The sequence below is a fragment of the Amblyomma americanum genome, chromosome 2 (assembly GCF_052857255.1).
Source record: "Amblyomma americanum isolate KBUSLIRL-KWMA chromosome 2, ASM5285725v1, whole genome shotgun sequence".
NCBI classification, from domain to species: domain Eukaryota; kingdom Metazoa; phylum Arthropoda; class Arachnida; order Ixodida; family Ixodidae; genus Amblyomma; species Amblyomma americanum.
The window spans coordinates 148,801,208-148,823,882 of record NC_135498.1 but is presented as its reverse complement, the minus strand read 5'-3'; the positions used below and the strand labels follow the sequence as shown (position 1 = coordinate 148,823,882).

Sequence of the window (22,675 nt, the reverse complement as noted above, 5' to 3'; positions counted from 1 at the left end):
AGAATCACACAAGTCCCGCTTCAAGGAAATTTTTAAAACTTTTATACAGACCGATTGAAGTCTCCCTGATGTAGTGAGTACCGTTCTGCTTAATAAATTAGACCAATTAAATAAATTAGAGGTTTATTTACCCTCTTGCAAGAAATAAGATGGCCTGTCCACAGCTTGATAGTGCCTTATTGGTCTTTGGCAGTTTTTACTAGTTCGACTGCTCTATAATTTTATTGGCATTAATTCGCGACCTGTGGTTATCGTTTCACGAAATATAAATAGTTGCTGCAGATCGCCTATGTCCTGTCAGCTTGGAACAGCGGTCGCCAGCCTATCTAACGACAAAATCGTGATTCATTGCACTTAAGAGGGTTAGCTTACGTATGTATTTTGGTTAAAGCCAACTGTGGTTCTATACCTATCAAAAACAGAATGCGACTCAGTATATGATCATGTTAGCATTCGCGTTGGACAAACAAGTGCATTTTGACCGATTAGTGTTGAATTTAAGTCATTTTTTACTATTAGAAGTACAGGAAGTGAACACAGGATTCACCGCAATGAGGTCTCTCCATTTAAGTTTTTCCAAAACGCTACATGCAGACACGCGATTTTAAACAAGCTCGCTATCTCAAGGGCAAGACATTCGCACCCAATCAACATTTTGGTGCACGCAGGAATGCTGTCGGGACCCCTAGCGCAGCGTTTCACCGTGAGGCCCGTGGTAATCGCCGGCAGTATAATGTCTTCCTTAGGCCTCATCTTGTCGACCTTTGCGCCGACCACCACTCTACTGACAGTCACGCTTGGTGGCATTCACGGTAAGCAAGAACGCTTCCTCTACTTTGAAGTGTAAAGATAATTGGCACATACGACCATGCAGCAGGTCCAGGGTATAATGAAAGGCATGCAATCTATCTTAGAAACAAGGTTCACTGTGGAAATACTTGTAGAGCTTTCGGAATGCCTCGTCAGTAGAAATGAAAAAAAAGTGAAAGTTGCGATGACTTCTGTTAAAGCGGAATCAGTACTAACGCTATTCTTGAATGAGTACAGAGGCAAAAGTTTCGAGTACTTGAGCGATATGTGGCGTCCCAGTGTAACTGAACGTCCAGCGCAAGAGTGGAGGGATTCGGGGTGTCGCGGACATTTTTGCATAATTAATATGCAAAAGTTGATATATTTTTCTCTTAGTGATAAATTAGGCATCGTATAAGTATCAAATCATAGACAGAAAAAAAGTAAAAGGGAAATATAAAACTTTAATGGGCAGCGGGCTGAAGAACGTACCTGATAAATTCAGAACGAGGTTTCTCGGCACGAAGACGATAAGCATTAAAGCTATAAATGCTGTTTAAGAATATTGTACTGCTTCGTCCGCGTAACAGTTAAATAAAGCGTAAACAAGCAGAACCGACGAGGCTAATATATCGGCATTTCGCGCTTTATGCTAAAGAATCGCCTTCACGAAAAACTTGCAACTGAATTTGACCTCATTCAAAATTATAGTTCACTGGCTAGCATAGTAGCTCATAGGTAGTAATCAAAGCCTTTTGAAATCTCGCAGGAAGTGGTCATATAAAGCGATATTCTTTCCTCGTTGTGCTACTTTGTTTCAGGTATTGGTGCAGGCATGGTCATAATGACGCAACCGATATGTCTGGCGCAACACTTCGTTGCGCACAAGGGTCTCGCCACAGGACTCAACTTTGCCGGCGGAGCCCTCGCATTCTTCGCCTTTCCTCTCTTCCTGGAGTACCTGACGCGGCTGTACGGATTTCGAATGGCTATCCTCCTGTTCGCAGCCATCTCGCTCAACTCGTTGGCCTTCACGCTGTTCATCCGCCAACCTCACTGGCTCGGACGAACGAGTCGCGCGAGAAAAACCCCTCCAAGCTGCCAACAAGGAGCCCGAAAGGTTATTGCGGAGCCAGCACAAAGCGTGGATACAGGACAGAAAGGGCTCGACAACCATGAAGGACCTGGCATCGGTTGCGATGAACGAAACCGTGTGGAGTACCAGCGTGAGCCTCAGAGGAACAAAGAGGAACGCGTGGCGAAAGCCGGTGCAGGTTTGGAATTCTCGACTGAATCCGGTGAACCACTGGCAACAAAGTTTGTGTGCAGGCGAGTATCAATGAAAGTAGTGTTCGGGTCCATTGTAAGCGCCACAGGAGCTCTGGCAGGAATATCCAAGAAGAAAGAGAACGCCACCCATGAACCAGGTTCCTTTCGCCACAGCATTACTGTCTTGAAGGAGCCTTTCTTTTACTTGGTTCTCTACACATTCCTCTGCTATGCCTTCTTGTTCGACTGCTACAGCTCCCTACTAGTAGATTTCGCCGTGGGCAAGGGCATTCCGGTGCAGAGCGCCGTCACCATGACGTCGATGACAGCGATCGCTGACCTGGCGGGCCGTCTTCTGCTTCCTACCTTTGCTGACAGGGGGCTGCTGTCCAGGGAGTGCCTTCTGACCCTAGTGAAGGGGGGCATCACAGTGGTGATGTTCTTGCTACCTCACGTGAGTTCGTACGGTGCCATCTTCACCCTCGCCTGCTGTGCCGCGCTGTACATCGGTTGTGTCGTCGTGATGTGTTCGGTGCTGATTGCGGAGTTCCTGGGCGTCGACCGTGTGCCACTGACGTACGGGCTGGTCACTGGAGTAACAGGACTCTCAGCATTTGTCAAGCCCCTGATTATTGGTAGGTGGCCTTTACTCAATCTCAGCTCCATATCCTGGAAAAAAAGCGCGAAAAATTTGGCACCGAATCCGAGCAGGAAATAGGCAAGATATTATGCGGCTCGTAAAGCACATTTGCTCATTTTATTACCGGCTATCGCGTTTTTGCGTGCCAAGGTTGTTGATTACAGTATTCCTTTCAAGGCCCTTAAAGGCCAGTTTGTGAACGCGTTGACCGGTTTTGTCATTTCGGCAGCAAGGAAGGGTTCCTGTGCTAATCCGGAGACCAGGGGGCGCATTGCATAAGCGGTACATTCATCATTGTCCTTTCTACATCCGTTTGTTTAACTGTCATTGGTCACTCACTTTTATCTGCGGCTTTCAAGCGCCGGTGGGAAGCGACCCTACCATTGGATGGTTAGAGACCGGGCCTCCCCACAGGCTGCGACTTGCGGCAAACGGTGAGGTGCATCGCAGCGCTCAGCCAACAGCATTCGACCGGACCTGACCAGTGGCTGTCATTGGCTAAGGTATGCAGCGGGTGGTGATGGCCGGCCGCCGACCACCCAACTGCCTGGACGCTTCCCACAGACGCTTTAAGTTTCGGGTGAGCAGTGACAGAGGACCAAATGGACGCGCAATGGGCGATGAAAAATGGAAAACTTAGAGTACGGGCGCTGGTGCACATTCACTTTTAAAGTCGCACCAAAGTTGGGCCTAGGATAGGAGGAGCACATTACGGGCACACTAAATTTTAGCGCGTCGTCTCAGTTCGCAGCTAGCTTAGACACTGCTGTTATCGTCGGCTTCTTTTGAAACCTCAGCAATAGCTCCGATCTTCACTTGAACAGCAACCTTCAATTATAAACTGACGCAGCACTTCACATGCCAGCCGTAGCCGGTACAAAAGTGCTGCCAGGTTTTGCCGGATAAAAATTGAGGAACACAAAATTGGGGAGTATAAAGAATCAGAATTCATATCTTACGCACCCTTTGGCAGTTTTTATCAGCCCGGTAAAAAAAAATGACAGCTTCCAAGCCCTGATATTAACCTGAAGGAGGGAGTTCTTGAATGCACTATCTCGTGTCCTTTTTACAAGTAGGATGTTGCAGATTTCGTGAATGTTTTATGAGGAGGTTTTCTCTTTTTTTTGCGGCGCTTCGCACTTGCTAAGTCAAACCTATGCGTTGTTTAAGCGATTTAACTGCAACAAAGAGAAAATACGAACGTACTACGTTCAGAGATGGGAACGATATTAAATTTCTTTATCGAAGAATATACAGAACGCAGAACAATCGGCTGAACGTAAGCCAATTGGCCCAACTTGCAGCACTATTTCGCTTGGATCTTTTATGGTCTACCGTGAATAGATCTATGTATATTACAAGAGCCGTTTTCGCTGACGCAGTTGGCCCTCCAGTAAGGGTACCTGTGGCAATTCTTCTAGAAAGCACTAATAAGTACACTCTTGTTAACCGGATCAAAACAGTGAAATTAAAGCTTCTACTTTTTGCGTTATTTATTAACTAAAGAGTGGAATATTCTAGTCAGTCTTTCGACATTGTCATGAAATAGTTAATGAATGTGAGCATGGTTTTCCTGTTTACGGAGTTCGGGAAAAATGTCTGATAGCTGTTACCGCTGCAATAACGAAGCCGCACGCTAAGTAGAAGACAAGATGGTTTATTACAGTACTACAGAAATGTGTATCTACTTTTCCGATAGCATCGGCCTATCATTAGCTGCCCAACTGCTCACGGCAAAAAACGATACAATTCCTTCCAATCCAGCTCTACATACTTTTGTATTCTTTGAAATTGAACCTCATGAAATAAGGTGTGTTATTCTTAACTTATCAAGCAATAAATCTGCTGGACTTGACGCAATATATGTAGGGATAATTAAGGAAAAGAGACACTTTTGTGTCTATCCTAAGCATGTTTTTTAATCATTCCTTGCAATTTGCCGTCTATTCCTCCGCATTTAACACTTGACCAGCTACAAATCCATTTCTGCCTTAAGCGTTATCAACAATATAAATGAAAAAAATTTGCCCAGCAATATTTACGAACTTTTAGACAAGTTTGACTTACTCTGTCGACACCAGCATGTATTTTGTCAAAATCACTCAACAGCATCCGCAGTCCTGATTTTTATTAAGTTAATCAATACGCCATTACACGGAAATCAACTGGACACTGTCGTATTTGTTGATTAAAAAACAATTTTACACCGTTGAATACGCTATTCTGGTAAACAAATTAAACCATTATGGATTTCGCAGTAAAATGTGTAACTTCCTTTCAAGTTATATCAGATACCGCCAGCAATATCTAGTTATAAATAACATTAAATCTTCGTTACAATACTTACAGACTGTGGTTCCACCAAGGCAACTTTATACTCCCTGCCAATAATAACGTCTATTGTGAACGGCTGGTAAAATGTGCAGGGACCAAGATTTGGAACAGTTTACCGCTATAGATAATCACATGAAACTTGCAAAAATATTAAAAACTTATTTTATGGAATTTATTTGCCCAAAGTGACAGCTGTTTTGTGTTCGTGTCTGTTGTGCTATGTTGCTTTGGTTTGATTTTGTTGGGTGTAAAATAACAGTCAAAATGATGCTATCTTTAAACAGTGGGTTTGATCTTTCGCCTATATGATTGTACTTGTCATTTTCACACAAGAACTCTGTCTTTGCCTTCATGTATTTCGTTTTCGACCCCGCACTAGCCTCTAGCTATGACTTCGAACAGCGTTCGAAAATTTGTGTGGCGCAAGTAGAAATGAATCTCACGAAATAAAAAGAAGAGTATGCCCGAGTGATTGGCCCACCGGTGACCATACTCCATGCCGCTAGTCGTGTTGATAGGGGTGGACTTGAAACACCGTAGTTCATTCCAAGTTAAAGGTCTGCAAGCAAGCGGGGATGCACCATCTATCTGAAGTACTCCAAAGCCACGTAACTTGGGAAAGGAAGAGGCGGTCAGAGACCGGAGAGATGTATCTCGCCACGCTTGAACGCGCAAAAAGTTTTTGCAGTATGGAGTTGTTTGGTGCGCTGCGACGTCATGTACCCAAGAACACATATGCGCGATACCTCCTCCGAGCCATGCGTGCACTGGGACCAAAGTTTTTAGAAATATAATTACACTGCATTACTAACTGGTTTTCGAAAAACAGCTTGCAAGTAATGAGATTACATTGCCACTTATTGTTCACAAAAAGAAATTACGTTACAGTAAAATTACTTGCGAAAAGTAATGCAGTTACGTTTAAATTACTATTTTTCATGCATATAAACAACCAAAATTATAGATTGAATGAAACGCAAAATTGTCTCTCTCGACTCGAAGCACAACCTCATTGGTCTTCCCTCTATATTCGGCCCCATCAGCAATTCCGCGCATCCCTCTTCTTTTACGAGTCGTCACAATGACGAGACAACGTGAGTAAAACAACGAAAACAGAAGCAAGGGCAAGACTCTTCACTTTCACCGCGCTCAAGACAGAAACAAACGGCACACTGAACGGCCTGCTACGAAATGTCTGCGTCATTGGAAGCCTCTTAAGAAGGCTATTTAATGCTGCTTCGGCCATCCTAGGAATCGATTCCGGCAGCCTACCCTCTGGAATCTTCCCGCCAAGTACATTTCCGCCTCTTCCCCGACTCCCCTCGGCGACGAGAATAACCGGGCAGCGCTGTGCCTTTGGCCGACGTAACGATGGGAGCACCTGTGCGTGCTCATGACTATTTTTTCAAGTGTGACGTGCGCAAAGTGCGCCCTGGGCTCCACAAGCACAGCCTCGCACATCGATGCTTGCGACATGCTTACACTCGTACCCACCCCTCGCATACGGAACCAGGTGGTGAGCCGAGAACACATGACTCCGGCACTCTCGGTCATGTTTTCAGCGCGAAAGCGGTACTCCAGACGTACCAACCCCGAGCAAGAATCTTGTCGGGTGCTCCGATCTAATCCGACCTAAGATGGAGTTAGTTCAGAGGGGCGTCGCGCCACCTAGGTCACGTAACCTTGTGACGTTATCACAACCTCAACATGTCGTTATCTGTGAATGTTAAGTAGAGAATGGCCAGTTCTTCATTTATGGGAATTAACCCGCTAAAGCCCCTGAGGCCGAGCTGAACTGCCCCTGCTCTCGCACGTGGGCTCGTTTTAACTACGTTAAACCCCTACCACTTTTTACACCTGCCGATCGAATGGGCCAGGCATGCCGCCCCTCGTTCCTGTTTCCGAAGCTCCCTACCGACCTTACGATAAAACAGAGTTCAATGAAGCATTGCGAAAAAGTGATTTAGAAAGCATTAACTTACTTCTGCCGTAAATTTATTTCCTCAAAGCAATTTATTCATTATTTTTTACAACACCCTGAACGGCCCTCGTGAGAGGATATTGCATAAGGTAGTTGAATAGAGCAATAACTATTTCAGCAGTATAGTAACTCATAACAACAGAAATTACGCGCTAGGTACCTAAATCACTTTTATTTCATTAGAGTAATTTTTTCACTGCCATGCGCAAGCGGCTCGTACAGCCACTCACAAGGAAGAAGGGATCCTAGCGTTCCAGCCCTACCGGCTCGTATAGGCAAAAATGACCCCTCATTTAAGGCAGCCTCCAAATTTGGCCCCATGGTTCCGTAAACACGTGGGCTCAATGCAGCCAATGTAAGTTTGCCGATTTTCATTTCCTGCCTTCGTTTCGATCGTTTATTTCCCTGGCTTTTTTCTCGCGTCTCTTCTTCCTTTCCGACGTATTTAGTTCTTCTCCTTCCTGGCAACTTAAGTTTCATCGTGTGGGAGGCAGCCAGCCTCGTTTCTTTCCGGATACAGTAGCGGTACACACCCGCTGAACGCGAGTCCGGCATGCAATTTTCGCCTCGTCCTGTTGCTGGATTCTATGACGGAGGCGTCAATGAAGGAAAAGAAGCCGTAAATCAAGGGCTTCAATTCATTCTGTGCAAAAAATTTGATGTCCCCATAAAAAAGGGCACATGAGTTAGTTTCATCCAGGGCCAATAGTTGTTTTTGAGATTACAATTGATAGATGATAAAAACCAAATATACTGTTACAACGATGCCACCGCTTGTTATTATTAACTGAAACAGCTGCTGAGCTTTCAGTGGGTGAGCGTTATCTCTACTGAATGTCTTCGGAATGCGTCTCTTTGTTCGTACTTGCCTGTTACGCTGAAGCCAACATTCGATATAAGTTGGTTGCTCTGCTACCTGAATTGAAAAAGCTGGTTGGAGGCCCACAAAATAAATAGGCGCTTGCTTTGGTATTGTTTATGAGGGTTTAACGTCCAAAAGCCACTAAGGCTATGACGAATGCCGTAGTAAAGGGTTTCGGGAATTTCAACCGTCTGGGCTTCCCTAACGTGGACTGACATCGCAAAGTAAATTAGACCGCCGCGGCCGTGATCGTATCCGCATCTTTCGGGTCAGCAGCCGAGCTCCATAACCAATGAGCCACCGCGGCGTCGGCGCGTGCTTTCAATAAAATGGTTGAGTTGAGAAACCAGCACACTCAACCAGAACACTTCCGGGTACTACCCTCAAATCGCCCTGACCTCGAAACAATGCTTTCAACTGTCGTTCAAACGGCTCGTTCGGTTCAACGCTTGGAGCTCCGATTCGGCAATGACGAGAAGCGCTGGCGCTGGAGGAGACTATTGTTTTATGTTAGCTGGATTTATTTTCCCACAAATGATTCATTGAGTATGAAATGAAGCTGATTATTGATTGCTTAGAACATTTATACTTCGTTTCACGCATTAGTTGCATCGCGGTGAAAGGTGCGGAAGCACTCAGCGTGATAAAATAAAGGGAAGCGTGTTACTCCACGCTTGTTTTGTGGTCGAGTGGTCTCAGGCACCAGAAGGCGATAGCGTGTCGTCAGCAATGAGTGCGCATTTAATCAAGCTCATGACAAATGTACCAGGTAATAAGCCAACACGCAAAGCATTTAGACTTTTCGCTCACTACAACGAATGCACCATATTTGATCGCGGATGTAGGCTGGTGCAAAAAAAAAAGCGGCAGTTTGACAGCGCCGCACCGGATGTATGAACCGGAGTATAGAGATGACCGTACGCTGAAAGGGCACACTTGATCCCAGTGGCTGGTCGTACCGTGTAAAATTCCCGCGTCCCATTGCATAAGATTGGTAACATTTACGAGGAGAGCGGTTCTGTCTAACAGTTTCCAACTTAGAGACGAACTTCTCGTCGGGAAGGATTACTCCTGCCATGTTCCACATGCCCGCCAGCAACGTCGCTACCGTGGCGAACGGGAAGCGTGCTGCACTTTCGCTACGCTATTAAAACCTGCATATCGATTCCATGCGCCATCCTTTTTACATGACACGTCAGAATCTGTTAAGAAATCAGTCACTAATCAGCCATATTTCTGTCGCTGGTCATCTCATTATTAAAACTTCAGTGTACCCGTTTGTATCATGGCGTTTTGGCACACAACACCACGCAACGCAAATAGCAAGGAAGATCGCAAGAAGACAATGCGTAGGCTATCAGTGCTTACTTCCTCGATAAATGTAATGAGCTACTTAGTAGATACGCAGTGATAGCCGACGCATGTCGTCATTTCCTGTTGTTATTTTCATCGTGTTAAAGGCGTTGTGCGCCACAATTTGATTTACCTTCATCTTTATTTCTTTCTTTCATTCTTTCTTTCTTACTCTTTCCTTCTGTCTTTCTTGCTCTCTTTCCTTGTTTCTTTCTCTCTTTCCTTGTTTCTTTCCTTGATTCTTTCTTTATTTCTTTATTTCTTTCTTTCTTCCTTTCTGCCTTTCTTTCTCTCTTTCCTTGTTTCTTTTTTGTTTCTATCTATCTATCTATCTATCTATCTATCTATCTATCTATCTATCTATCTATCTATCTATCTATCTATCTATCTATCTATCTATCTATCTATCTATCTATCTATCTATCTATCTATCTATCTATCTATCTATCTATCTATCTATCTATCTATCTATCTATCTATCTATCTATCTATCTATCTATCTATCTATCTATCTATCTATCTATCTATCTATCTATCTATCTATCTATCTATCTATCTATCTATCTATCTATCTATCTATCTATCTATCTATCTATCTATCTATCTATCTATCTATCTATCTATCTATCTATCTATCTATCTATCTATCTATCTATCTATCTATCTATCTATCTATCTATCTATCTATCTATCTATCTATCTATCTATCTATCTATCTATCTATCTATCTATCTATCTATCTATCTATCTATCTATCTATCTATCTATCTATCTATCTATCTATCTATCTATCTATCTATCTATCTATCTATCTATCTATCTATCTATCTATCTATCTATCTATCTATCTATCTATCTATCTATCTATCTATCTATCTATCTATCTATCTATCTATCTATCTATCTATCTATCTATCTATCTATCTATCTATCTATCTATCTATCTATCTATCTATCTATCTATCTATCTATCTATCTATCTATCTATCTATCTATCTATCTATCTATCTATCTATCTATCTATCTATCTATCTATCTATCTATCTATCTATCTATCTATCTATCTATCTATCTATCTATCTATCTATCTATCTATCTATCTATCTATCTATCTATCTATCTATCTATCTATCTATCTATCTATCTATCTATCTATCTATCTATCTATCTATCTATCTATCTATCTATCTATCTATCTATCTATCTATCTATCTATCTATCTATCTATCTATCTATCTATCTATCTATCTATCTATCTATCTATCTATCTATCTATCTATCTATCTATCTATCTATCTATCTATCTATCTATCTATCTATCTATCTATCTATCTATCTTTCTTTCTTTCTTTCTTTCTTTCTTTCCTTCCTTGTTCTTTTCTTCCTTTCTTTCTTTCTTTCGCCCTTTCTTTCGCCCTTTCTTCCTCTCTTTCTTTCCTTGTTTCTTTCTTTCTTCCTTTCTTCGTTTCTTTCTTTCGTTGTTCCTTCCTTCCTTCCTTCCTTCCTTTCTTCCTTTCTTTCTTTCTTTCTTCATTTCTTTCTTTCTGTCTTTTGTCTTTCTTTCGTTCTGTCTTTCTCTCTTCTTTCTTTCTTTGCTTCTTTATTTTTCTTCGCTTTTGGTTCTTTTCCTTTCTTCACTTTTCTCTCTGCCTTTCCATTTGTTTCTCTTTCTTTTCTTTCCTTCTTCGTACCTTTACATTCCTTTATTGATTTCCATCACAAACTAATGGCGGTCAACGAAATAAAAGCTGCTGGTACGCAGCTGAGAGGCCCTCGACCCTTTTTTGCCTAAACCAGCTGGGATAAGCATGAAAGATACATTATACAGTGACACTTGCAAGAAAAGTTGTACGTCCAAATAATCATAAGTTCAATGTGCGAGCAATGAGCATGAGAAGTGCACAGCTTGCCGTTCCTAAAAGAATATAATGCAGAGATATAGAAGATAAAATATATACATTTTTTACAGTCGTACTTAGGAATGTGTTGACGTGTTGAAGCTACTCCGGTGTTAACTGTTGCTTTTCTGTGGTAAATATATCAATCCTAATTGAAGTTGCGAATTCTGAGTGTGGGCACAAATTTAAAAATAACGGCGGCAGCGTAAAAAAAGGAGACCACGGGCGGAGAGTAGAAAAGGATGAGCGCTGAAAGGTTTTCAAGACTTGGGGATGCTTTCGTCAGCACAACCTCCATCGCCACCTGAGACAAAGAGCTTGCATGCTTGTGTATACGCAGGCGATGACCCCTAGCTCGGACAGCATGTATACATTAGTGATTCGTTCACAATAAAAGTTGGAAGTTCAGCACTCGTCCCTGTCTACTCTCCGTCTGTTGTCCCCCTTTTTTGCGCTGCTGTCATTATTTCTAAATATGTATCCTAATTCCGAAACGAGAGTTTGAGCCCAGCCGTGTATTGTCAGCTGACTGTGAGATGTTGCCACTAACTGAACATGACTTGACGCCAACTTCGATGGTTGAAGTTTCGAACAGTTCGCTGACTTCTGCCTTTTCGTCGCGGGGAATAAAGGGTCTCGAAAGTGGAAGCCTTCCAAATGCAAAACATGAGGACCCACCGTCGTTACTTAAGTTTACATCAGACTGCGACACTCTGTGACTTATAAACCGCGTTGCTCTAATTGTGGTATTAAGCGGTGTCTGCTTCTCGCCGTCGAAATATAGACCTGATTTTTCTCGTAAACGCCATGGACGCTTTTCATAAAATTATTCGGCTGTTTTTTAGGCTTTGAAGCTCGCTTTATACCCAAGTAGGCCTGTGGTGCACACATTCCTTTGAGATATATTATATACAGACTCTTCTAGCATGGAAGAAAACAACTGAATCTAATCTATGCAATGCTAAGAGAGGTTGTACACAGCAACGTAATTATGTAATTGCAAAGCTACATATACGGCCTGAAAGCGTAAAAACAATCATTATTTTATAAAGCTAAAGAGTTTGCTCGGTAGTTTCTGTTGCGAGAGCGGTAAGCCTCCGGAGGCAAAGATTAAAAATCTTTGTCATCTCATCTGCACTGAGGAAAGGACGCACAGGTAGGAAATCTCGCCAAAAAAAAAACATCCCGCCTCAGCAATTTTTGACCACGCGGTTTTAATAGAATTTTGTTTCTTCGCCGAAGGAGTAAGCGGAACGCATCAGGGTGAATTCGCTTAATGTAAACCTTGGCGATCCCAGTGAACTACACCCTCCCCTCCTCGAATCTTATGCGGCGTGGCTTCGACGTGCTCTGTAACTCTGCGAATAAGTGCGACAATGTTGCATGGCCTAAGGAATTCTTTACTTACCTCTCCTCTCTTCATGGCTGTCAGCCCACCGTGCCTTACGCGGGGTGCGCAGGACTGTGCTCCGAAAGATCCCGAAAACGATTGTATTCCATATTCGAACTCTGCCTTCGCCATTGGCTGAAGCGACGCCACGCCCCACGGTATCTTTTGGTTATTGGTGCAAACCCTGGACGTGGCGTTAAATAACAGAATGACAGTAGCCGGGACATAAAAAAAAAATAGGATAGGTTCGGGAAAGAATCGTCATGTTAAAGCTACCCTGGCGCCCCATAGAATGCTTCACGTCAACTAAAATGCCAAGGAATTAAAATACGTACAAGCTCGAAAAAACATAAAACAAAGCTGCAAGCATGCTCCTTCAGTTACAAAAATTAAAGAAAAAGCACAGTAAGCTCTAAAAGGGCGACAGCTATGGTGCGTTGTGTAAGGTCGTAGGAGGGGGCATGCATCCTCAATGATCATCTTGGAACGAGATATGAGGGCAAAATAAGATCTCACTTAAAAGTGCCACTCTGAGGCACTCAAAATTTTTCGCCAGAGTCAGCCGGCGCACAAGCCGGCAGACATGGAATTCGGGAAGAGTTGAATATTAAGCCTGGAGGCTGCAATGCTTGCGCTATGCCTTTTGTTGAGTGATGCTAAACGCACTTTTTACTCGTATCGTAAGAATGCACCATTTGCACCATAACAGTAAATGCACCCACAAATCCCTCCTCGGAACGCGTGTAGTTTCTGCTCTTTATTGTCAAGAACACACTCCCTTGATTTTCGATGGCAGTCTTTATTACTAGGTGTGAGCGCAGGACAAGCTTTAAAAGAAAAATTTTGTTGCGCATGCGAATATTAGAGCACTCCCGCCTATGTGTTCATAACAAGATCTGAGAATATTCCATAGCTTCCTCGCAATTATTGCCAAAGATATGTCCCAATTGATTTTCCATTGTAGTGTTAACTACTCGGCGTGAGCAAAGGAATGGTTTTATCAGCGAGGTTTTGTCATCCATGGAAGGGTTACACACTTCCCATCATACTTTTGTTATGAATTACATGAGTTTTCATGAATTTTTTTTATGAATTTTCCCAAGAAGTATTGCCATGAATATTTTCGCTAGCAATTCCCAATGCTCTTTCTGTTCATGAAGCTTCAATATGCGTCCAAGGTGGTCGGCACCTCGTCCTGAACATAAATGGGAAAAAAGTAGTGGTCCTGATGAAATACCAAATGCATTTGTACATCGCTACTTTCTTTGGAGAAGCCGCTATTTGACTGCCATCTTGCGGAAATCGCTATCATCCGCAACCGTCCGCGTACCCTGGAAGCTTGCAAAAATGATTCCCTGGCAGCACCCAAATCTTGTTTGACTACCGCCCCATTTGACTACCGCCCCATTTCGTTAACATCACACTCAATCAAATTACTAAAACACATCATTCACAAGCGAATTTGAGAATTTTTTGAAGCCAACAACATTTTGTGTAAATTTCAGCAAAGTTTTTGGCGCGGGCTCACCACCATTCCACATTGCTAGTTCTCTTGACATCGGCTCGCAAGTTGACGCTTTATTGAACGACCTCTCTAAAGCTTTTGGCACCGTTCTCCACAGTGATGATGATGATGGATTTTTATGGCGCAAGGGTATCTATGGCCAAAGAGCACCATGGCACAAGGTATTTTTTTCAAATTCTCAAGGTGGGGTAGATGACCCGTTCTCCACAGTAAAGTTCTTTGTAAGCTAAATGCAATAGTTAAAAACCCGTTGTTTTTAGAATGGATATCAAGCTTTCTTTCTAATTGCACACAGTATGTTTCTTTCAACTCCTGTTCATCTGAAACTGTTATTGAAGCATCCGGTGTACAACAAGAATCCGTGCTCGGACCGCTGTTATTCCTATTATTCATTAGCGATATGGCAGTAAATACGATTTCCAAAATTCAGTTATATGCAGACAATTCTGTAATACACATTTTAATTTAACACCCCTGACGATCACGAAGTAACTAAATCAGTCATTTGTGTCACTCTGTTCATGGTGTGAGACAGGGCCAATGCTGATAAATGTTCGTAAATCTGTCTGTATGTCATTTTGTAATCGCACAATGCCATCTGCTTACACCTACTCATTCACAAATAACTCTTTGCAACAAGTGTCCGAGTACAAATATCTAGGTCTGCTTTTCTCCTCTAACTTGTCTTGGTAATAACAATGTAATGATGCAATGCGGAGGCTCGGATTGCTGACACGTACGCTTTGTGTGGCCCCCAAGAAATTGATTTGGTAACCTAGAAGCTATAATCTGTCAACTTTTAGAGTATGGGTCGAATCCTCATAAACAGACCGATATTAGCTAGAATCCATCCAAAAGAAAGCAGTACGATTTATTTGTCGACGGAGTGACAAATTTTCACCATCATCGACTCTTCTTGCCTTAGGTCTTTCCCTCCTTTGTACTCGTCGCGACAAAGAGTGTTTAAAATATTTTCATGGTATTGTTCATTCATCCTGCCTTGCTTCATTGCCTAAGTATTTGCAATTCTTAAAAACTTCTTTTACAAGGAGCTACCACCCATTGAATGTATCACCTATTCACGCATGCACAGGCGTATTGAAGTTTAGTTTTATTCCACGTGTTGCCGAAAGATAAAATTCTTCACCCGGTGATGTACGCTCGCTAGACTCGAGCTTACTTTTTAATATTGTTACAAATCTGCAATTAGTGTTTGATTTATTGTTCTGTATTTTAATGCTGTTGACTGTTGAATATGTTCTCCTCCCACTCCTGCAATAGCCGCACTGGGGCTGCAGTGTATGTATGTAAATAAATATGACTATAGCAGTTTCTTACAATATTACACAGTTACCCAGAATTAAAAGTGACGTTCAAGAAAGCTAGATTTGACTCCCAACCATCCGTGCCTACTCTGAAGACTACAAGCTTTAGCTTAACTGCAGCCAGCCCCTCCGTAAGGCTCCAGAAATGAACATAATGACCTTGCCTACAAGTTTTCGAATCCGAACGGCTTCATGAAATTGCAAATAACAAAATACGATATATTTTTATTGATTATATAATATTCAGCATTTTTATTGTGAAGACTCAAAAATTTCCCCGTCTCAACTGTTGGCTAGTTTGCGGTGAAACTGCACACAGAGCTTGCCTAATATGATAAATTTTCTATCGTAGCACGTTTTACAGCGGTACTTACTTATTTGAGTCGTGCATGATGGAAAAAAACATAATTGCCTGCGTCGAGATAGGCGAACCGAAACCCGCAAACGCCGTTCTTTCGGGAAAGAACGGCAGTGGCGCCATCTGTTTTCTGCAGTGGAGAGCGTTCCGACAAGACTCCGAGGAGAGCGTTGCAAGAAGCGCGGGCATTTTGATTACAGAGTTACGGCCGTTTCGTCTGTTTCAGCTGAAGCGCTTCCAACATTTTAGGCTGACTGAACGGAAAAATTATCAGAACAACTGATATAACGTGGCTTTACCTCTCAAGGAATATTGTTTGATCTCTTTTTCTGCGGAGTGACCTTATCAAATTCAGCTCATATCGTCTGCTTTCGTTGCCTCGCCTTTTTCCCAGGGTATGCTTGATAGCTTGTTCCTGAATTGGGTCATAAGCAAATATTCTTTTGTCCATAAGTATTTTATCGCAACAAAGTTTGAAAGAAACTTTCTTGTCACGTGCATAGTTTACAAGGTTATGCCGAGGTATTGGCCTAAGCTCTCCTCCTTTCCTTTCATTAAAATTACTTTCTCTCTCTCTCCTTCCCTAGCAATTTGTACAGATGGAGTGAAAACTTCACTGATCGCGAAATCAGTGTCTTTCAATTTACTTCCGCAAGACGAGATGCGTGCCTTGTCTTTAGAGAACCGAATGATTACCTGAAGTTTTCTATCGTCTTGGAACTGGTATTATGCGGTGAGCGCGTTCAATACTTTCTGCATGAACGAGTTCACCCTGGTGCTTTTGAAAGTATGCACAAGCCTTCTATTCGGATTCACTCCAACTTTCTGTAGCTGAGTCATCTTAGCCCAGAAGAACCAACTTATTTCTTCTGGATATATTTTTGCGTCCAAGCCGCCGCAATGGCTCGGCCTTCAAGTAAACATCTTACTAATAAACATATCTTATCGAAATTAGGTCTGTACAGGTGATTTTCCTTCTGTTATTAAAACTGTGATTACTTTCAGCGTATATCCATTAGTTCCTATATTATAAAAAAATAATTGAAGCCTATGAAGCTAAATTCTAACGGGTCGTTAAGACAGTTTCTTTATTTATTGTTCCGATTGAAATGGGGATGTAGCCAAACAGCTGACATCTAGAGCTATGCCAGTTATATTGTTGATGAAGTATATATCATCATATGAAATTGTAAAATTTCGTCCAAGCACGATAATTATGAAGTATAGTTATGTGAAGGGCCGCATACGGGAGGCCCCGGCACTGTTGAAAAGGACTCATCCGGCGACCAGTGGCCAAGACATTTTCCCTGCCTTCAAATTTATCGACCCAGACATGTAAGCAAAGACGGTGGTGGGGAATGCGGCGGGTGATGTAGAAGACAGATGTGCAAAGACCGCCAGACGGCTAAAGAGGAGGGGCTGCGCGCGGTGCCCTACGCAACCGCAGTCTTCCCTGCGGTTTGCGCCGAGCTTCCCCCCACCTCCCCCACCGGCGCGCGAAGACGGGTTCGTTTGTGCGTTTGTGTGTGCAGGCCGACAGGCGACCTTACTAGCAGCGGACACGACGGGCTGCGTAATGGCTCGAGGTGGCGGAGGAGGTCGGCGGCTGGCACCGGACGGACTGACTGCAGAGAAGCGTCGCCCTCCGAGGGACGCCTGATCCCCTTCGACCAATCCCCAACGGTGCCATCGGCCTTCCCGTCGTAACAGTCGCGGATTCCTAGAAGTTTGGCGGGTGGCTTTGGTCGGCTGTGTGAGCAGCGACGACGAAAAACCGTTGGGCGAAGATTACCCAGAGAGAGAGAGAGAGAGAAAGGGAATCTCCGGAGAGACGCGGCGGGGGCAGCGGAGACAAAGGAAAGCAGTCGAGCATAGACGGGCGAGGCGAACGGACGCAAGATATCGTGCTGGTCTATAGTCAGCGAAGCCGGACCTCAGCGTCCGTAGCAAACTGACCGCCAGCCGAAACGCCCAAGAGTCCTATGGCCTCGACCCGTCACAACACCGCCAGCTGAGAGACGCCGGGAAGAGAGGCAGACTCCGGTAGAGCCGAAGCAGCGGCGGCCCGCCTACGCGAGACGAATGAAGTGGAGCCCCGATCTGCCGGACCTACAACCAGAGGCTCCTGAAAGCCAGCGGTGAGCGGACCACCAGTTTCTCCTTCAGGCAGAGAGGAATAAATATTGTTTTGCCGGCTTACCACCATGTTGGCTGATTTCTCCTCGCTTCAGCAGGACCAGTAGGTTCTGTGACGGACCCCCGACAGGTGGGAACGTCACAGTTAGGTGACATTGCGGTTCACAAAATTTCAATGTTTGACTCAGCCAAACGAAAACAGCATATCGCCAGATTTGAGTTCTTTGTAAATTCAACGGTATAATATCAATTGAAATTTCGCTGTAAAACATAATAAAAGCTTCCGTAAGTAACTAACATGTGTTGCAGCGCGAACCACAAGAAGGGACGACGACAGACAGAGTGAAAAGAGCGCTGACTTCCAACTATTTATTGTCCGGATAGGCCACGTTCCAAAAAAGCACAATCGTTGCTCGACACAATGATCAGTGTGTTAGGGAGATAATAGAGGCGGCAAGTATTGCTCGTGCAGAGGACAAGTGTGTAAGCATGCCATCAGTTGTTCTAACCAAGAAAGAGCTGAAGTTTCTGGATCGATGGTGATTGTCCTAATCTCCTATGCCTTTCATGCTGATTGCTTTGCCTGCCCTTTCCTGCTGAAGGTTCAAATGTGTATAAATGCGTGGCCTATCAGGACAATGAATAGTTGGAAGTCAGCGCTCTTTTCACTCTGTCTGTCGTCGTCCCTTCTTGTGGTTCGCGCTGCAACACATGTTAGATATGAACCAACTAGCCCGCCAAGCAACCGCTTCCGTAAGGCTTCCGTAAACCATGAAGCTAAGAAAATCGGATTTAATGTGCGCGCGCCAGCCATTCGGCGGTAGCTGTATAGGGGCCTCACGAATCAGCGGAATGCGGACGTTTCAAAAATATTTCACAGCAGTGAATAATACCAGATAATGGGGAGGAGGCCCAGCTGTAAAAAAAGGAACAAGATGGCGGGCATCGGAGACGTGGTCGTGGAAGCGACGGGCGCGAAGTCCTGTACCAAATCGGCCCCAAAATCGCCATTTCGCGGCTTTATAGGCGCGAAATATATAAATATTATATTAGTTTGATATCGAGATTTCACCCTGAAACGTTTTAAGCAGGAGCTTTAGAGTGTGTTGATTCCGAATGTGAGATTTTTTCAAAATCGAAATTTTCGCATTTTTTGATCACTTGAAGACCCGCGTCTCCCATTAAGGTTCTCGGCTGCTGACCCGAAAGACGGTGGGAGGGGGGTGTTGATCCCTGCCGCAGCGGTCGAATTTCGATGGATGCGAAGTTCTAGTGGCCCGTGTATTGTGCGATGTCAGTGCACGTCAAAGAACCCTCGGTGGTCTAAATTATCCGCAGCCTTCTCCTAGGCGTCCCTTATAGCCTGAGCCGTTTTGGGGCGTTAATCTCCCTAAAGCTATTTTTGCGTCCTTAAAGCAACGTGATAAGCCAGGTCAGGTTCCGCGATAGTTCATCAACAGCATATGCTTGAGCAGGTACACAAGCGGTCGCATTTTATGAGCACATCATTTTCGAGAGCAGGTACTCTACTGACAGGGCCGTCCAATTGTGCGTTCATCGCATTCTGCTTATCGTTCATAGCTTGCAGTTCCTGACGGAAACTCGTTTGATCCACCTCTAAGCGCTTGACTACCTCAAAGACCGAAGCCATAATGGCAACATCGCTGCTCACCGTCGGTATACTGGACGGTGGATCACATCACCGGAGAGCAGCAATGCATGTTGGCGGATACCACACGATTAGCAAGGCATGTTACCTTTGCATGCGACGAAATAGGCCGCTGGGGCATGGCACCGCAACAACTCAGCTATTGTAACTTTGGTACCAAAAGGTACGGTGCAAATAACTATCGTGGAGGAAAAGCAGGTACAAACGTGTTGCTGCAACATTGTCCTGCTGTGGAGAACCTGTTTCCCCCTCCATTTCGACGCGCCCCATCTTCATCTTCGGGCGTTAGGACAGCACCGGTTGGGCGAGGAGGGAAGTCTCCCTCATGTGGGAAGCGGAAACAGCGACGGGAGCGCCACCTCGTAGGTTGCGCGGACTTTCGCGGAGCCGTTGAGTGTCGCTTCGGGATCCGGCTAGCGTCACGAGCGGGAACTTTGCATCAGCGCAGTGGGAGTGCGGGGGTTCGGAACGCTTGTCCCCCCATATTTCTACAATGGCGCCCAATGTATGGCAAGCTCTTGGGATGAGGGACGACAGTCAGTTCGGTTCGTGGAATGCCCGCCCGGATTTGGAACAGCGTTAGGCCTGACCCGAATTCGGAGTGGCTGGCAAGGCTAAGATGCCTTCTTGATAGCGAGATGAGCGGAGTAGCAGCATGAGAGAATTGCCGTGCATGCTACGCTTTTGATGAGCTCTTAATCGATACACCTTTGGAAGGTGAACCTACGAGGTCCGCACATGGAGAGCGATACCAAGCAGTACACGGAGAACAGGAAGCCAGAAGCGAGTGAATGCGGAAGCCGGAAGGATGGCCCGATTTTTCTTGTACATAGTCGTAAATATTCTCTGTCCTGTCTCTATGGCTCTGGGAGCCGGGTGCCGTAATCAGCTGATTTGCATTGCAGCCGTGATTGCAGGAAAAGCACCGGGACGCTCCGACACTGCGGGAAGCGGTGGCCGCCGTTCGCTCAGAAGTTGCTTGCATAGCAGGGAGCGAGAATGTCACTTTGGCAGAAACGTATCTCCTCTTGGCGTTGTGCTCTAGGTATTGTCGTTGGCCCTTTGTTGGAACCTGCAAGTGTCAGAGCGAGTAGGCCTAAGGCTCTTCGCGAGCTGCCTGTCGCTTTTATGCGGACATAGTCGTACCGTGGCACAAGCACGCGCAAACGGGTTTCCTTGTTTTATATTTAACCTCGATAGAGCCGAGAGGTCTCGCTCAACGACAGAAAGCTGACTTTGTTCAAAATAACTTGGCTTTTTTTTTTCGGCTGCGAAGCGAATTAATTTCGCGGAACCAGAGACGCTAATGCAGTTCAAGAGGGCTTAACACCACCATGCCGGAAAGCGACCCGCGAATGTGCTTCGACCGAGAAGGGCCAGCTACGTTCAAATGAACCATGTGTTTGGGCGGTGCCGGATAGAACTGTTTGACACTCGAATTGCTCCGCATTTTACCAAATGGTCTGTTCGCGCGGTCTCCGTTGCCTTTGATTCAAACTTTTGGAGATCATAGGAGCGAGATGCAGAGTTCGAGAGAAGCTGCTCCTCCGGCCTGCTGTCCATTGTATAGGTCCCTGCCTGCTGCCTTGTGGCCGTGAGTCATCGAGCTGCGGATGCGGAGTCTCCGGCGAGCAGTTTGCAGCGGCCACGAAAGCTGGAGGCCAGCCCCCCCCCCCCCCCCCCCCCCTACTTTCCAACAAAGGCGCGTTAGCGCGAACAACACCCTCCGGGGACGCTTTTGGATGCCTGCCGCGGGATAAGGATGGGTTCCCGGTGACCTTGCTGCTCACCAGATGATCCCAGCACGCCTCCTGTATGAGCTCACTTGCAGTCGTCACCGCAGCTCTCGTGGGCACTTCGTCGTTGGCATCCATGGATGAGTTTAACCGTAGGCCAACATTTAAGGAGGGAGGGATAATAATAATAATTGTTTTTTTTCGGGGGGGGGGGAAGGGAAATGGCGCAGTATCTGTCTCATATTTCTTTGGACACCTGAACCGCGCCGTAAGGGAAGGGATAAAGGAGGGAGTGAAAGAAGAAAGGAAGAATAGGTGTCGTAGTGGAGGGCTCCGGAATAATTTCGACCACCTGGGGATCTTTAACGTGCACTGACATCGCACAGCACACGGGCGCCTTAGCGTTTTTCCTCCATAAAAACGCAGCCGCCGCGGTCGGGTTCGAAGGGAGGGATGCGGAGAACCTGTTTCCCCCTCCATTTCGACGCGGCCTATCTGCATCGCCGGGCGTCAGGACAGCACCGGTTGGGCGAAGAGGGGAGGTTTTACTCATGGGGGAAGTGGAAACAGCGACGGGAGCGCCACCTCCTAGGTTACGCGGATTTCCGCGGAGCCGTTGAGTGTCGCTTCGGGATCCGGCCAGCGTCACGAGTGGTTTCAGCCGCGCGCTCTCGTCACCTTCCGCGGCAGGCGCACGGAGACCCGTCGTACCTTGCCGCTGGACTTCTGGTTCCAGGCAGCTAACCGAGCGCAGCAAACGCGCGCTCTCGTCACCTTCTCCAGCAAACGCTCGGCGATGGCTTTCCCCAAGAATGTGGCGCGCACAGAAAAACCCGGCCGCCATTGTCGCAGCATACAAACGTTCTCCGCCGATACATCCGAAGTCGCGCCCCTGCCCCAGCCGGTAAGTCGGAAGTCCTTCTTAGGTAGCCTTCCATTTCCAAAAAATGCCTCGTTGATGCTTTGTAGCTAGCGGGCCCGCTCTGTGTATTTATTGCAAGCGCAATAAATAGCCTAAGAGTGTTCACGCTTTGTCGTCCCTTCCCTTTGTTCCCTCGAGCACTCGAGCACGAACCCCTCGGCGGTTAGCGAGCGGGAACGCTGCATCCGCAAAGGGGTGTGCGGGGGGTCGGAAGGCTTGTCCTCCCATATTTCCACAGTGCCCAGGGCGCCATCCAAGGAATGGCCGCTTAAGTACCCGCCACTCAGATGTACTCCCCTTGCTTGTTGCGAGGCGAACTGTAGCGTAGCCGTCAAGCTTTACTGTTTACACGATTGAGCTGCACAGCCACGAAGCGGGGCAGCGAGGTATATTCGTGCTTTGAAGCATTCCAGCTCGACAGGACAGGTTACTTGGACGAAGCTAGCAGGAGTGGCAGATTCGGGACCTGGACAATACACAGGCAAAAG

At 45.4% G+C, this 22,675-nt stretch overlaps 1 protein-coding gene across 1 annotated transcript in view; it reads left to right on the top strand.

Moving 5' to 3' along the window:
- The window catches only part of LOC144119162 (monocarboxylate transporter 14-like), a 70,881-nt gene that overhangs the window by 30,850 nt on the left and 17,356 nt on the right, over positions 1–22,675 (top strand). Inside the window, exons 3-4 of the mRNA XM_077651860.1 lie at positions 669–812; positions 1,611–2,693. Coding sequence (XP_077507986.1) covers positions 669–812; positions 1,611–2,693 — 1,227 coding nt within the window. The remainder of the gene's footprint in view (positions 1–668; positions 813–1,610; positions 2,694–22,675) is intronic.